Genomic DNA, 14,062 nt, shown 5'->3' on the forward strand with positions numbered 1-14,062 from the left:
CTGTTGTCTGAACCATTAACAAGTTACCATATTTATTGTATGTTTGCTTACTGGGTCCTACCTTCATGTTTTGTTTTGATTCATCCAAATAGGCTGTGCGTGTGAGCTACATTATTGGTGTCTTTGAAGGTCTCATGTCCTGTACCAGGTGGTTAGAGCTGCTGCTTAGGTGTATGATCCCTGGAGTCTGTTTACGTCTGTGTAGATTCAGCTCAGGTTTCCAGGTCACCGGTCACCATGTGTGGTGCAAGCTCTCACCTATAGGTCTAGGGGTGATTGGAGCAGGCACAGGTGTCTGGCTGCAGTCACAGGTTATGTGCTGAATAGGGTAGGGTGCTGACAGCTGCCCAAGTGCCTAGGTGGAAGGTGTGTCACTGTCCCCTAGAATGCACAGGTGGGTGGGTTTTGCAGCCAGACTTTGGGCACCCAGTGCTGTTGGCTACAAGGACTGGGAGACACCATTTAGACCCCTGTTGTGGGTGTCAAGGTGGATTGGGTGAAGCCACCATTCCTCAAGCCCCTGATGTGGTTGGGTAAGAACCCTGTTTAATGGGCAGGATGGTGTCAAATGTCACAGATCTGCCACTCTCTTTGCTGGTGCAATTGAAAAGAGGCTTCAGTTATGTACCCTATTGTACTATGCCAATGAAGACCTACACTGTTAAATGTGCCCACACAGGTCTAGGCAAGGGTGAAAGGCATTTGAAATCATGGACCCCTTAAGCCTATGTCTAGGCAAAGGGACAGTGCCTGCCAAGTCCCCAGCTTAGGGAGTGTGGTGACTTTTTAAAGCTGAGACTGGTTTGGGCACAGTTGGCCCTGAACTCCCAGCTCAGGGGAGCTGGCAGCCTGCTTTCGTTTTTTCATTTATTCCCTCTCCAAAGCTGGGAAACCGGGTTGGGTGCCACTTCTGGCCTGGGGGCACAGTAACTGCTGAACACCGCTGGATTGGCACCAGAGCAGTACGGGGAGAGGTCACATGAGAGGGAGACACTTCTCCCTTGTGGAAATCCCACGGGGGAAAGGGTTATTTTGATCCCGTACTGTAAGTTAAACGCTTGTGCTTAACTTTCGCAGATCCAAGGCCGCTTCCCCCTCGCTCCAGAAGCTTGCGTAGACTCTCTGCTGCTCAGTTTCTCCCAGCGTGACAAAACACGTCCTGAGCACCACTGCCTGCCTCAGCCTGTGTGCACCGAAAGATCTAGCCTGCAGGGTGCCAGATAAGTCAGGTCTGGCACCTCTTCACTGCTTCTGAACTGTCTCTCCCTCCCCCTGCCACTGAGTCCAACTCCTCAACTTTGTCTTTAGTAGACCAGGCTCCTAGATAATCATATATAATCAATTCACTTGTTTTCTCGGGTCTTTGTTTTAAGAGGGACCACAGGAAGCACATGACTATTCTGCCATCTTGGCCCCACCTTTAACTGCTATTTAGGCCTCAGTCTCAATGGTAAAATGGCAACTATACAGAACAATAATTGTATGTAATCTGAAGGTTACATGCTCAAATAATTATAATATGCTCCTATTGGTTTTATGGTATTGCCTTCCCAATTTCACAAAAATCAAGTTTGGAATTTGTGTTTGGAATACAATGTAAGCCAAGTTTAGCTCTTATTTAAGATTGACAGTATTTGAGAGAATTTTAAACCTAGCCAGTTTAATAATGTAATAAACACATGCACAAAACTGATAATCTGAAACATCACCTGTGCCAATGATTATGATGGGTGTGTAACAGCTGCAGTAACTTTTTGTACATAAAACCCAAAAGTTTAATTATAAACTTGCATATAATCTTAAATTTAAAATGAACTATTGGAGATCTTGGTTAGTAATTGAAAATGCCAACTTAATGCACACTGTGAGAAAACTGAAAAGATGTAAGAAATGCCATATGCTATAACTCACATTTTCCTAAGAGAAAAATTCAACTCCCAAACACCTTATGAGTAAGCGAGGAAGTCAGGGCAAATACTAAGGAACTTAAGCACAGTGCCATCCTGATAACCGTTTCTATTTTATATTTAAGGATGCAATTCATTACTTACAAAGCCATACTTACCAAATCAAAAATCAGTATTAAATACAAGTTTTTTGATTCTTACCATTACACACAATAATAAAATCAGTAGGTATTCTTTAATAGTACTTTTGGTGGGAAATTAAAACCTTTAAAAGAAAAATTCCATGTTGAAACTGAAGGGTAGAATTTGGTAAATCAGCCAAACTACTTTACACTAGTGGGAAAATAATCTGCAATTATAGGAAATCCTCATTTTAAGAGTTCACACCATTGGAAAAATTAGCTTACAAAGGTATTTTATTTAGTTCCTACCATTTTATATTGATCTGCATTGTAAATCACCACTTTTTTCCTACAAATAGGATGGTAATCATAGCTCCTCTTTAAAAAATTAGGTTCAAATTAATTTTACAGCATATAGAATGAAAGACTATCTAATCTGAATGGATATATAATCTAAAGGTTTGGAATAAACCTACAGGGTAGAAAAGGCACTAAATCTAGATTCCAAGCTTGTCTCTGCCATTTGCTGGTTTATTTTCCAGCAGTAATACCAATTCTACAGATCATCAGATTTTAAATGGCTACGTTTGTATGCATAAAACTAATGCAATTTTACATTGAAAATTATTATATATTTTCTTCTTGGAATATAAATTTTCAGTTTTCTATTTTAAGAGACTAAAGGTAGTTAGGCTATGTTGAGGAATTACTATTAGAGTCTACCTACTACATACTACCATACTTCAAAACAAGATGTAATAGTCCATAGAAGTTTAGTTCCAGTTTTAGCTAAATTCCCATTTATGGCTAGTAGCTAATATTTGTTTCTTGTATGTCAGCCCTTCACAAATATTTAACCTTCACAACAGTATAGGCTATTATATCCATTTTACAAATTTATAAAAACCAAGTCAAGTAACTTGTCCAAGGTTGCAGAACCAATGGTACAATCAGAATTTAAATCTTTAGCCTCACTCAGTGGGGCTCTCATATAGTTAATGTAATCTCAAATTTGAAATACATACCAGTCCTCGGCACATAACAGAACATGTGAATATCCCCTACTCTCTCAGCCTGACTTCATCCCTGGCTCTTCTTCACTTGGTCTAACTAAGATTATTCTTTTAGTTCTCCCTCTATTTTCACATCTTTAACATAAATCTTTTCACCCCGACCCCTAAGTTCTAACCCTTGTTTCCTCTATACTGAGTCCTGCCTTCAAGATGCCCTGTTCTCCTCATTTAAAACCATAAAGGCCCTCACTGTGGGACCCACTGTTCTTCCAGCTTGCCTCAGCTCATACTAGTACTTAATTAACACAATCCCATGGTCTTCTTTTTCTTCCCTATTTGGGCTTAAACACACCTTCCCATCACTTAGCATAAACCCCAATTATTTATTAGGTTAAATCCTATTCCCATTCTTCCATTAACTTTCAGACTCAGGTTGATTGCACACATATATTTAACAATGCAGTTTTACGCAAAAAGCTAAGAGCACTTTTCTTCATATTTTACAGAAGAGCTTGAAACAATATGGACTTTCTATTAATATTCATACCATAACAGCCAAATCTAACCTAAATAGATGCATTACAATTTGTTTATAGAGTTTAAAGGCTTAATGGCAATAATCAGGGAAGGTAAAGAGCAAGTTTATTGTACATAACTGTCTGGAAAATACATTCAAGAAGCAGTAAATAAAATTTAATATGGTCTCATGCGCCCAGAAGGAGGTGGTGCCCGATTTGGAGGAGTGATCGCTATATCCAAATAATCTCCTATTTGGAACTTCTGCGACTGCAGGGTCATGGAATCGTCAGTCCCCTTTCTGCCAGACATGGTGCTGCCGATCTCCTTTACTCTGGATGAAAGGAGACCAACTGTTAACAGCTCAGAATTCAATAAGATGTAACACCTACTTACAAAATGAATAAAGGAAGGGATCTGCTCCATCATCTGTACAACACAGTTCAAAAACCTAAGTATATATTAAGCAAATCTCCTGCGAGAAACCTCTCGTAAGTGTTAAAAAGCAAAGATGTCACCTTGAGGACTAAGGTGCGCCTAACCCAAGCCATGTATTTTCAATCACCTCATATGCATGGGAAAGCTGGACAATGAATAAGGAAGACCAAAGAAGAATCAATACATTTGAATTATGGTATTGGTAAAGAATACCGAATATGCCATGGACTGCCAGAAGAACGAACAAATCTGTCTTGGAAGATATACAGCCAAAATGCTCCTCAGAAGCGAGGATGGCGAGACTTTGTCTCACTTTGGACATGTCATCAGGACGGACCAGTCCCTGGAGAAGGATATCATATTTGGTAAAGTAAAAGAGGAAGACAAAATAGACTGACACAGCGGCTGCAAAAATGAGCACAAACATACCAACGATTGTGAAAACGGCACAGGACCAGGCAATGTTTCATTCTGTTGTACACAGGGTCGCTGTGAGTCAGAACTGATTCAGTCACACCTAACAACAACATATTAAACTAAACCAGATATTAAGATTAAGCTATATTCTCCCTACTGAACAGATTCATTAAAGGGGTTGCCCCTACCAGTTAAAACATACCCAAAACAAAAAGAGATGGATAGAAATTAAATTAAAAGTTACCTACCGATAGCCAGGTCTTTTAAGATCTGTAAAAACAATTGCAAAATTGAAATGTGTGCCCTTCTTTCTAGCTTCTGGGTAAACTTCTTTTACTAAACTAGTCAGTTCTTTCAAGGTTGCATCCATCCTGAATTAAAAAAAAAAAAAGATATTTACATCTGATTAATCAGCAATACTATAACACAGATACTGACATACAATGAGTTATTTACATGTGTCTAAATTACTATTTGGAAACCCTGGTCATGTAGTGGTTAAGTGCTATGGCTGCTAACCAGAGAGTCGGCAGCTGAAATCCACCAGGCGCTCCTTGGAAACTCCATGGGGCAGTTCTACTCTGTCCTACAGGGTTGCTATGAGTCGGAATCGACTCGATGGCATTGGGTTTGGTTTTTTTGGTAAATTACTATTTACGCCCTCATTACCAGCCTCATTGTTTGAAATTCTGATGAATTAAAGTCAAATTCTTAGTGCCAAAAAGGACTTCAGAGAATATATGTACATCTCCTACTGCTATGTAACATCTTATTGCCCCATACGGTTTTCTAAGCTGTGATCTTTACGGAAAAAGATTGCTAGGTCTTTCTCCCACAGAGCTAACAGGTGGGTTTAAACCGCCAATCTTTCGGTTAGCTACCATATGCTTAACCGTTACGCCACCAGGTACTTAAAATAATTATATTTCCTTATTTCTAAGACATGTTCTTTCTCACATTTTAACATTCTTTAAATTGGAATACATCTAAAATTTATGTTCTAAGAAAGTATTTTCAGAAAGACGTACAGCGTTTTCTTTTCTAGACGGAAGCTTATGATTAATTTTACAACAGACGGAGTCCTACAGTCAATAAAATATATGAAGACTTCTCAAGACTGAAAGCACAGGCTCCTTTTAACTTATTGATAGTTTATTACTCTAAAAATACTTATTTGAACTTAATATAGTCCTTTGAGCTGATATATCACAATCTGTAAAAATCTTCTAGAACTAAGTATCTTAGAAATAAGAACAACCTAGAATACGTTTTTATATCATTTTCTTCCATTAATCTGGGATAATTGATGGTTTCGAACTTGAAATGGTATTGCCTGCAGGGTTGCCTTGTGCTATGAAATGACACAAGAATGCCAGACACTGGTGAAGAACGTAACTCCTAATTTACACCACGCAGGGACTCAAACTCCAAAAGCTTGACTTAGTACCTCATTTACAAATTCCCACATCATCCTCACATAAATCCAAGGTGTCAACTATACCCAACAGTAAAAAAAGCCAAGATGACCACATCATCTTCCATTCTCTACTGCTACCAAATCTGTCTAAACTCAACAGTCTTCCCCCAGACCATGCCTTTCCTTTTATGTTCCTATCAAAATATCATCATGCACTTAGTTGCCAGGTCACAAACCAAGGAGTTATTCAGATCTTCCAATCTCCATTCTGTTACACACAGTCCATCTAAATACATATTCAATCCATTTCTTTACTCTGCTTCATTTCAGTCTATCATTTAACCCCCTATAAATTGCCTTCAACTCATCTGTTTTCTTAAGTTACTGTTTTTTATAAAAATGATGTCTTATTAAAGACAAAAAAAAAACCCACATGCAAGAATGCAATAACCAGTTCAACACGTTAACAGCACTGTAAGCATCTTTTTGTGCTTCCACATAATACTACAAAAAAATTTCTTGAACTATCAAGCGTATTATATTGACTATAAAACACCACTCGTGCTTTAACTATTATATTTTAATTTAAAGTTACTAAATGTAATTTTACTTGAATTGAACAGAAGAAAAAACTGAAGGAATTTTAAAACTTCAGATAAAGATTCACATTGTTACCCTTCCTCTCATCTTCTAGTTTTATAGTTTATTTTTACTTCATCAGAGTTCATATTACTCTGGTTATTTTAGCTTTGCCTCCCTTCTTCTCCAATGGTGGCATGAAGTCTGAAGCCAGACTAGTTTTTTTCCTTCTCTGTCTTGGAGGTGACTGTTTCTGGCTTGGTATTCTGGTGTTTTTCTGACAGGGTTGAGTCTTCCCCAAGCTTCCCACCTTCTGTGGCCCATCTTTCCAGACCAGTTTCAGTGTTAAGAGGTTGTTTTCTAATCACTAGTATAAAGCCTGAGAATCGGGGGTGGAGGAAGCAAGAGCTCCACTGTGGCTGAAGCATTTGCTGGTTTATTACATTGAACCAGCATACTGACTGGGCCTGATGAACAAGAAACAGCAACCAGATATATTAGTTAAGACATCTGCATTTGTGAAAGGGTGAAAAATAAAATCTGACAAAAATCCAGGGGTCTTAATACCCCCAGTGAAATTGCTTGGGATCCAATGTATGGGGCATGTTAAGATATTCCTTCTAGACAGTCAGGAAATAGGAGCACATAGATTATATGAAACAACTGCCTCCTTTACATGAGACCAGAAGAACTGGATGGTGCCCAGCTACCATTACTGAACATTTTGATCAAAGATCCTATAGACGAATCCTGACCAGGCGGAGGGCGGGAAATGCAGAACAGAATTCAAGTTCTCATGGACTCCTGAGTTTCTGGAGCCAAAGGGGCTAGATGAACCCCTGAAACTACTGCCCTGAGAGAATCTTTAAACCAAAAATATTCCCTGAAGTTTTCTTAAAACTAAACAATAGTTTAGCTTAACTAGTAAAAAATGTCTGCCTGAGCATTATCCCCTTTTAAGGTCTATATGGGATCAAAGTAACAGCAGCAACTCAAAAGATTAGATTGGAACCTTAGGGGACAGTGAGTTTATGTTAACAGGGGAGGAAAAGCTCAGAAAAGGAGGTTAAGAATGGTTGCATAACTCAAAGAATGTAATCAATGTCACTGAATTGCACATATAGAAACGGCTGAACTGGCGTACATTACTGTATATATTCTCACCAAAATTTTTTTTTTACTTGAAAAAAAAAAAAAGGGCAGGGTATTCCTTCTAAGGTGAAAGGTAACTGTTGCACCTGGTCCCTCCTACAACCCAAAAAGAGGCACAATGGCTAGTGGGCCTGTGTTTGGATTTTTAAAGCAACATATTCCACATTTAGGTGTGTTATTCCAGCCCATTTACGAAGTGACCTAGAAAAGCTAATTTTGAGTTAAAAAAAAAAAAAAATTGAGTAGGGCCCCCAAAAAGAAAAGGCTTTGCAACGGGTCCAGGCTGCCGGGCAAGCTGCACTGCCACTTGGGCTATATGACCCAGCAGATCCAATGGTGCTTTAAATGTCAGTGGCAGAGAAAGAAAGATGCTGCTGTTTGGTGCCTTTAGCAGCCCCTATTTTTTTTTTTATAGGTGAAATCACAGCACAGACCTTTAGGATTTTGAAGTAAAGTCTGCCATACTCTGAAGACATTTACTCTTTTTGAGAAATAGCTTTTGGGTTGCTATCAGGCCTTAGCAGAGACTAAATGAAGGAGAGATCGTATGGGCGACCTGAGCTGCCTATCATGAACTGGGTGCTGTGTGACCCACTGAGCTATGAAGTTGAGTGTGCACAGCAGCACTCTGTCATCAAATGAAGTGACATATACAAAATCAGGCTCAAGCAGGCCCTGAAGGTACAAGTTACATGAAGAAGTGGCCCAAATGCCCAGGGCCTCCACTCCTATACATCACCTTCTCTCTCCCGGCCTGCATGTATGATCTCAGGGAGAGTTCCCCACGTTCAACTGACTGAGATAGAGAAAATTTGAGTCTGGTTTATGGACAGTTCCATGCAATATGCAGGCAAGTCTTGAAAGTGGACAGCTGCAGCACTGCAGTCCCTTACTAGAGTATCTCTGAAGAACAGTGATGAAGGGAAATCTTTCCAGTAGACAGAACTTCAAGCAGTACACCTGATAATTCACCTTCCTTATTTAAGGAGAAATGGCCAGAAGTACAAAACTATACTGATTCATGGGCTGAGGCCAATGGTTTGGCTGGCTGGTCAGGATTTTGGAGGAACATGATTAGAAAATTGCTAACAAGCAAGTCTGTACAAGAGGTACAGATCTTTCTGAATGGCAAAGAATATGAAAATATCTGTGTCATGTAAATGCTCACCAAAAGGTAACCTAAGCAGAGGAGGATTTTAAAAAATCAAGTGGATAGGATGATGCAGCCTGTGGCTACCAGTCAGCCTCTTTCCCCAGACACTACTGTCATTATCCAGCGGGCTCATGAACGAAATGGTCACGGAGGTTTTGCATGGGGTATGGGCTTCCATACTCACCAAGGCCGACCCGTCTCTTGACGCTGCTAAGTGCCCAATCTGTTAGCAGCAAAAACCAGTGCTGGGCCACCGATACGACACCATTCCCCAAGATGATCAGTCAGCTGCCTGGTGGCAGGCTGATTTCACTGGACCATTTCCATCATAGCAGGGGCAGCACTTTGCTCCTACTGGGATAAACATTTACTTTGGATATGAATTTGCCTTCCCTGAACACAATGCTTCTGCCAAAACCACCATCTACAGACTTACTGAGTGCTTTCTCTACTATCGTAGTATATTCCACACAGCATTGCTTCAAGGAATTCCCTTCTCACAAATAAAGTGAAGTAATGGGCTCATGCTCAGAAAATTCACTGTTCTTACCATGTTCCCCATCATCCTGAAGCAGCTGGCTTGATAGAATGGGGGGATGGCCTTTTGAAGACGCAGTTATAGTGCCAGCTAAGTGGGAATACCTTGTGGAGATAGGGCAATGTCCTCCAGGTTGCTGTACATGCTCTAAATCAGCATCCAATATATGGTGCTGTTTCTCGATAGCCAGTACTCAGGGGTCCAGGGATCAAGAGGTAGAGAATAGCACTACTCACTCTTGCCCTTGGTGATCCACTAGCCAAAGTTTTGCTCTCCATCCCCAAAATCTTAGGCTCTGCTGGTCTAAATAGAGATCTTAGTTCCAAAAGCAGGAATGCTTTCACCAAAGAGACACAATGATTTCACTGAGCTGGAAGCTGAGTCTGCCACCCAACCACTTTGGGTTCCTCATGCCTCTGAATTAATGGGGAAAGAAGGGAGTTACTATTCTGCTTGGGTGGCTGGCTCTGATTATCAGAATTGCACTAGTATACAACTGAGTTAAGAGTATGTCTGGAATACAAAAGATCCCTTAGGACATCTCTTAGTACAACTGTGGCTTGTAATTAAAGGCAATGGGAAACTACAATAGCCCAATTCAGGCAGGACTATTAATGGTTCAGACTCTTCAGGACGGAAGGTTTGTGTCACTCCACCAGGCAAAGAACCCAACCAGCTGAACTAACTGCTTATTCAGGGCAAAGGGAACATTGAATGGGTAGTGGAAGGGAGTAGTTATAAATACCAGCCACAACCACATTACAAAGACCATTTCTTCCTTATTTTGTTATGTTTGTATACCAAACAAATATTGTTTTCTTCCCTCTCTTATCCCTTCGTCATCTAACATAAAATGATAGTACAGTAATAGTTAACTTTTTATCAAAAAATTCAAGTTATAAGATGTCAAAACGGAAGTGTGAACATCATTCAAAGACTTTGCATCCTCTTCTTGGGAAAGGATTAGAGTGCTTTCAGTTGTACCCAAGGTACTTGTATCCTATTAGGCAGAAGTATGACTTTATTATTGCCTTTGTAATACTTTATTATTGTCTTTATAAGACTACGGTTTAAGGAGATCCATATGGGTGCCAAGATGGTTAGTTTTATGCATCAACTTGACTAGGCTACCAGTACCCAGTTATTAAAAAACAATGATCTAGGTGTGCTGTTAGTTATTTTGCAGATGTGACTAAAGTCCATCATCAGATAACTTTAAATAAGGGACATTAGATTACCCTTCATAATCTGATTCAATCACTTGAAAAGCCACAAGAGAGCTGTACTTCCCTGAAGAAATCTCATCTGTGGATAGCAGCTTCAGCTCAGAATCAAGAATTCCAGACTGTCCCTTCTAAAGGCCTACCCTACAGAGTTGATCCTTGCCTAGCCAGACCCCACAATCATATCGCCAATTCCTTGCAATAAATCTCTTTATCTATCTCCAACTGGTTCTCTTTCTGTGGTTGAAAGTGACTGATGAAGTTACCTAGGTAGGTCTCTTCCAATACCTGTTCAATCACCACTCAAACACATTATATCTACTCTCCTGTGAAGTTTGGCTTGTTCCCCATCTCTACACAGTGTCTTGGACTTTGGTAAATACAACCTACCTCTGCTGAGCTCCTCTGGACTTCCTCTCACTTTTTCCTTAACTATTCTTAGGGCTGCCTACTTTAGCACCTCAGTCTACTTTTCCAAACTGGACAATGTTAATGAGAATTCTCTAGATTTATTAACTAGTATTTCCTCATTACTGCTTGTGGGAGTGGAGGCAGAGAAGGTTGTGCCACCCACACAACAACCATCCATTCTTTCAGAATCTTTGTCTTCTTTGATCACCATTTTAAAGTATGACATAAGATTGTTGTTTCCTTGTCTAAAGTTTCTGAATTTAGAATATGAATTTTTGGTAATCTTTGTTTTTAGATTAGTACAGGGTCTGTGGTACAACCTCCCCTGTCCATCTTAACCCTCAAGTCTTACATGGTATTTCATTTATTCATCTGCTTTCTCCACTAGACTAAACTCACTGTAGACAGTGCCTTCTTTACTTTACAGCCCCCAGTGTATAAGGGTATAAGTACAGCACACCTGGCAAGTAATACCAGTTACCAACTGCAGTAGAGTTGATTCAGACTCATGGCGACCATACATGTGTCACAGTAGAATCATGTTCCATAGGGTTTTCAATGGCTGTTCTTTTGAAAGTAGATCACCAGGCCTTTCTTCCAAGGTGCCTCTGGGTGGACTTGAACTTCTAACCTTTCGGTTAGCAACAAAGCACATTAACTGTTTCCATCACTGAGATGCAATTCTTATTTCTTGGTAGAAATATATGCTATAATTTCTGAACAGAGGTTTTCATCAATCCATTACTGAACACTCTACTTTATAAATTAAATCGACCTTCCTGGAACTTTTACTCTTTAAGTAATTGATGCTGAACTAGAATCATACTACTATGTAAATTTAACAAGCACCTCCAAAAAGATAAATAAGATCCCAACCTTCAAAGGACTTGAGTTCTAGTATATACAGGGCTCGCAGTTTAAACTTACACATCTTTTACTGCTACTAAAGAGCCATTATACTGTCAAACCAAGGAGTCACATGCAGCACTAATGACAACCTTGTAGTATAGGTTGGCCCTCGTCAGACCTGGGAGTAGGGAAGGTACACAAATGAAAAAGATTCAGGAGCCAGTCTTCACCAAACACACATCAAAAATTTGTACAGTAAGCTCCAGATCAGAAATCATCTATTTTTTGTCTGTGATTAGTTTTTTGGTGCTAGGGCACCGAAAGCTTGATATTATATGGAAATGCTCTTTGAGACTAACAAATATCAATCAATACACAGCATCACTCCCTCTTACCATGTTGTTCGAGTCGCTTCCGACTCATAGCGACCCTACAGGACACAAGAGAACTGCCTCCCAGAGTTTCCAAGGAGTGCCTGGTGGATTTGAACTGCTGACCTTCTGGTTGGCAGTCAGTACTCTTAACCACTACACCACCAGGCTTTCCATGTTGTTCTAGTAACACTTACCCAACTATAGAGTCCTTCAAGGACGGTCACCACGTTTTAATTATCTATCATTCTTGAAACAGGCAGACATGATAGGAACAGCAATCTCGGATCTGTCATTTCCTAACAACCCAACATTAACAGTAGAAGCATTACAAGATGGGCAAATCCCCTTTTACCTTACAGCTAAAACCTCTTAACTTTCCAAGAGCTACGCCCAAAAGCCCCGAATGGAAGGCAGAAATTGAAATCAAGAAAAGCTCTTCACTAGCGAAAAAATTAGTTCAAGATGTAGGTGCCTGACGGGGATCCTTAACCCCTAATGCCCACCGGCCGCGCGCGGTCTCTCACCAAGTGTAGATCTGCAGTTCGCTGGAGGGCACGTTTCCGCGAGAGAACTCGTCCATTCGGTGGTGGCGGCCGTTATTGGTGGTGAAAACACGCAGCAGCAGCGGGCACGTCTGGGAAAGCGGCGCAAAAGGACAGAAATTAAAAAATGCGCTGAAAGCCCGGAGTTCCCTCCGGCCGGCCGGCGCACCAGGCCGCCGCCGCCGATCCGCAAACCCCGCTCCTTTCCAGGCACCCGCGACCCCACCTCCACCCGCACCCCGGAGCGCCCGGGCCTTCACCTTTTCCCGATCTATCGGCTTCTCCGGCTCCTTCTTAATTTCCTCCTGGGTGACGCGAGACTCCACCGCCATCTTCCTCCTCCGGCCCGCGAGACGCTCGCTCTGACCTCCGACCCCAGCCGCGAGCATGAGACCCAAGCTTCTCGCGAGGAGAACCTCGCGCGGGCTTTATAGAGAGCGGGAGGAGGAGGGGCGGGGCGCGGCGTCCCTAGCGCAGGCGCACTTCACTGTATGGGATCGTGCGACGGGACGCTGCTGCGCCTGCGCCATGTTCTCCCGGGGGGAACAGAAGGCGGAGTAGTTTGCGGGGATGCGTGGGGTTTTTAGCCCTAGTTCCTCTTTACATTTTTGCAGCAAAATAAATTTAAATTGGCGTTTTCACGCTTGATAATGAGAACCTTAATAAGCACAAAACGCTTTAGAATATTACAGGCGGTAAGTGTGTACTCGTGGCAATGAATAATCAATAGCATTCCTTTACCAGAGAAAAGTCGATCTTGTTCTTTCTAACGAAGGAGTAACGAGTTGTGAAACAAACTCAAGTAAATGGACCCTTGAGATATGCCAAAAGAGGCAATATAAAGCAGTGAAGAAAGGTTTTTTCAGTGAATATTGGTGAAACAATTACTGATGGGGGGAGATAAATTCTTCCCCTACCATACATACGCACCCACCCGCGTGCGGACACACAGACACACACACAAAAACAATTTCGGGTGGATTAGAGATCCAAGTATAAACGACAAAACTAGAACTTTTAGGAGATAACAGTAGAATTTCTTCATGACTTATGAAGACGGTACAAGATATTAAAAGCACTAAGGAAACCCCAGTGGTGTAGTGGTTAAGTGCTATGGCTGCTAGGCAAAAGGTCAGCAGTTTCCTAGGAAACTCTATGGGGCAGTTCTACTGAGTCCTATAGGGTCGCTACAAGTCAAAATCGACTGGACGCAACGGGTTTGGTTTGATTTTTAAGCATAAAAGGAGCCCTGGTGACTCAATGGTGAGCGCTAGGTATGGTTGAACCCACCAGCTACTCTGCTAAAGGAAGGTGTGGGCAGTCAGCTACCATAAAGATTACAGCTTTGGAAACTGTCCTGACAGGGTGGTTATGAGTTGAAATCCACTCTACGGCAACGGGTTTGAAACCA

General features: G+C 41.2%; 2 protein-coding genes across 2 annotated transcripts in view; one reads left to right on the plus strand and one right to left on the minus strand.

The window, feature by feature from the left end:
• The window catches only part of SKA3 (spindle and kinetochore associated complex subunit 3), a 49,790-nt gene extending 44,966 nt beyond the window's left edge, over positions 1–4,824 (plus strand). Inside the window, exon 9 of the mRNA XM_010593944.3 lies at positions 1,078–4,824. The gene's annotated coding sequence lies outside the window, so the exon portion shown is untranslated. The remainder of the gene's footprint in view (positions 1–1,077) is intronic.
• Positions 3,668–13,061, minus strand: SAP18 (Sin3A associated protein 18). The gene is made up of 4 exons (XM_003414012.4): positions 12,912–13,061; positions 12,634–12,743; positions 4,662–4,784; positions 3,668–3,892 (listed from the first exon to the last, which is right to left on the minus strand). Exons 1-4 carry the CDS (start codon positions 13,038–13,040, stop codon positions 3,736–3,738), a joined length of 519 nt encoding a protein of 172 aa, XP_003414060.1. The 5' UTR covers positions 13,041–13,061; the 3' UTR covers positions 3,668–3,735.
• Positions 13,062–14,062: the final 1,001 nt, after the last annotated feature.

The sequence above is a fragment of the Loxodonta africana genome, chromosome 23, assembly GCF_030014295.1.
Source record: "Loxodonta africana isolate mLoxAfr1 chromosome 23, mLoxAfr1.hap2, whole genome shotgun sequence".
Taxonomy (NCBI): domain Eukaryota; kingdom Metazoa; phylum Chordata; class Mammalia; order Proboscidea; family Elephantidae; genus Loxodonta; species Loxodonta africana.

Bases quoted from the DNA above. Each gene is read 5' to 3' on its own strand.
- SAP18 (XM_003414012.4), bottom strand. From the start codon at position 13,040: ATGCTCGCGGCTGGGGTCGGAGGTCAGAGCGAGCGTCTCGCGGGCCGG. The intron at 12,744-12,911 runs GTGAAGGCCCGG...CCGCTTTCCCAG, and splicing joins AGCCGATAGATCGGGAAAAG to ACGTGCCCGCTGCTGCTGCG. The intron at 4,785-12,633 runs GTGAGAGACCGC...TTTTTAATTCAG, and splicing joins GAACTGCAGATCTACACTTG to GATGGATGCAACCTTGAAAG.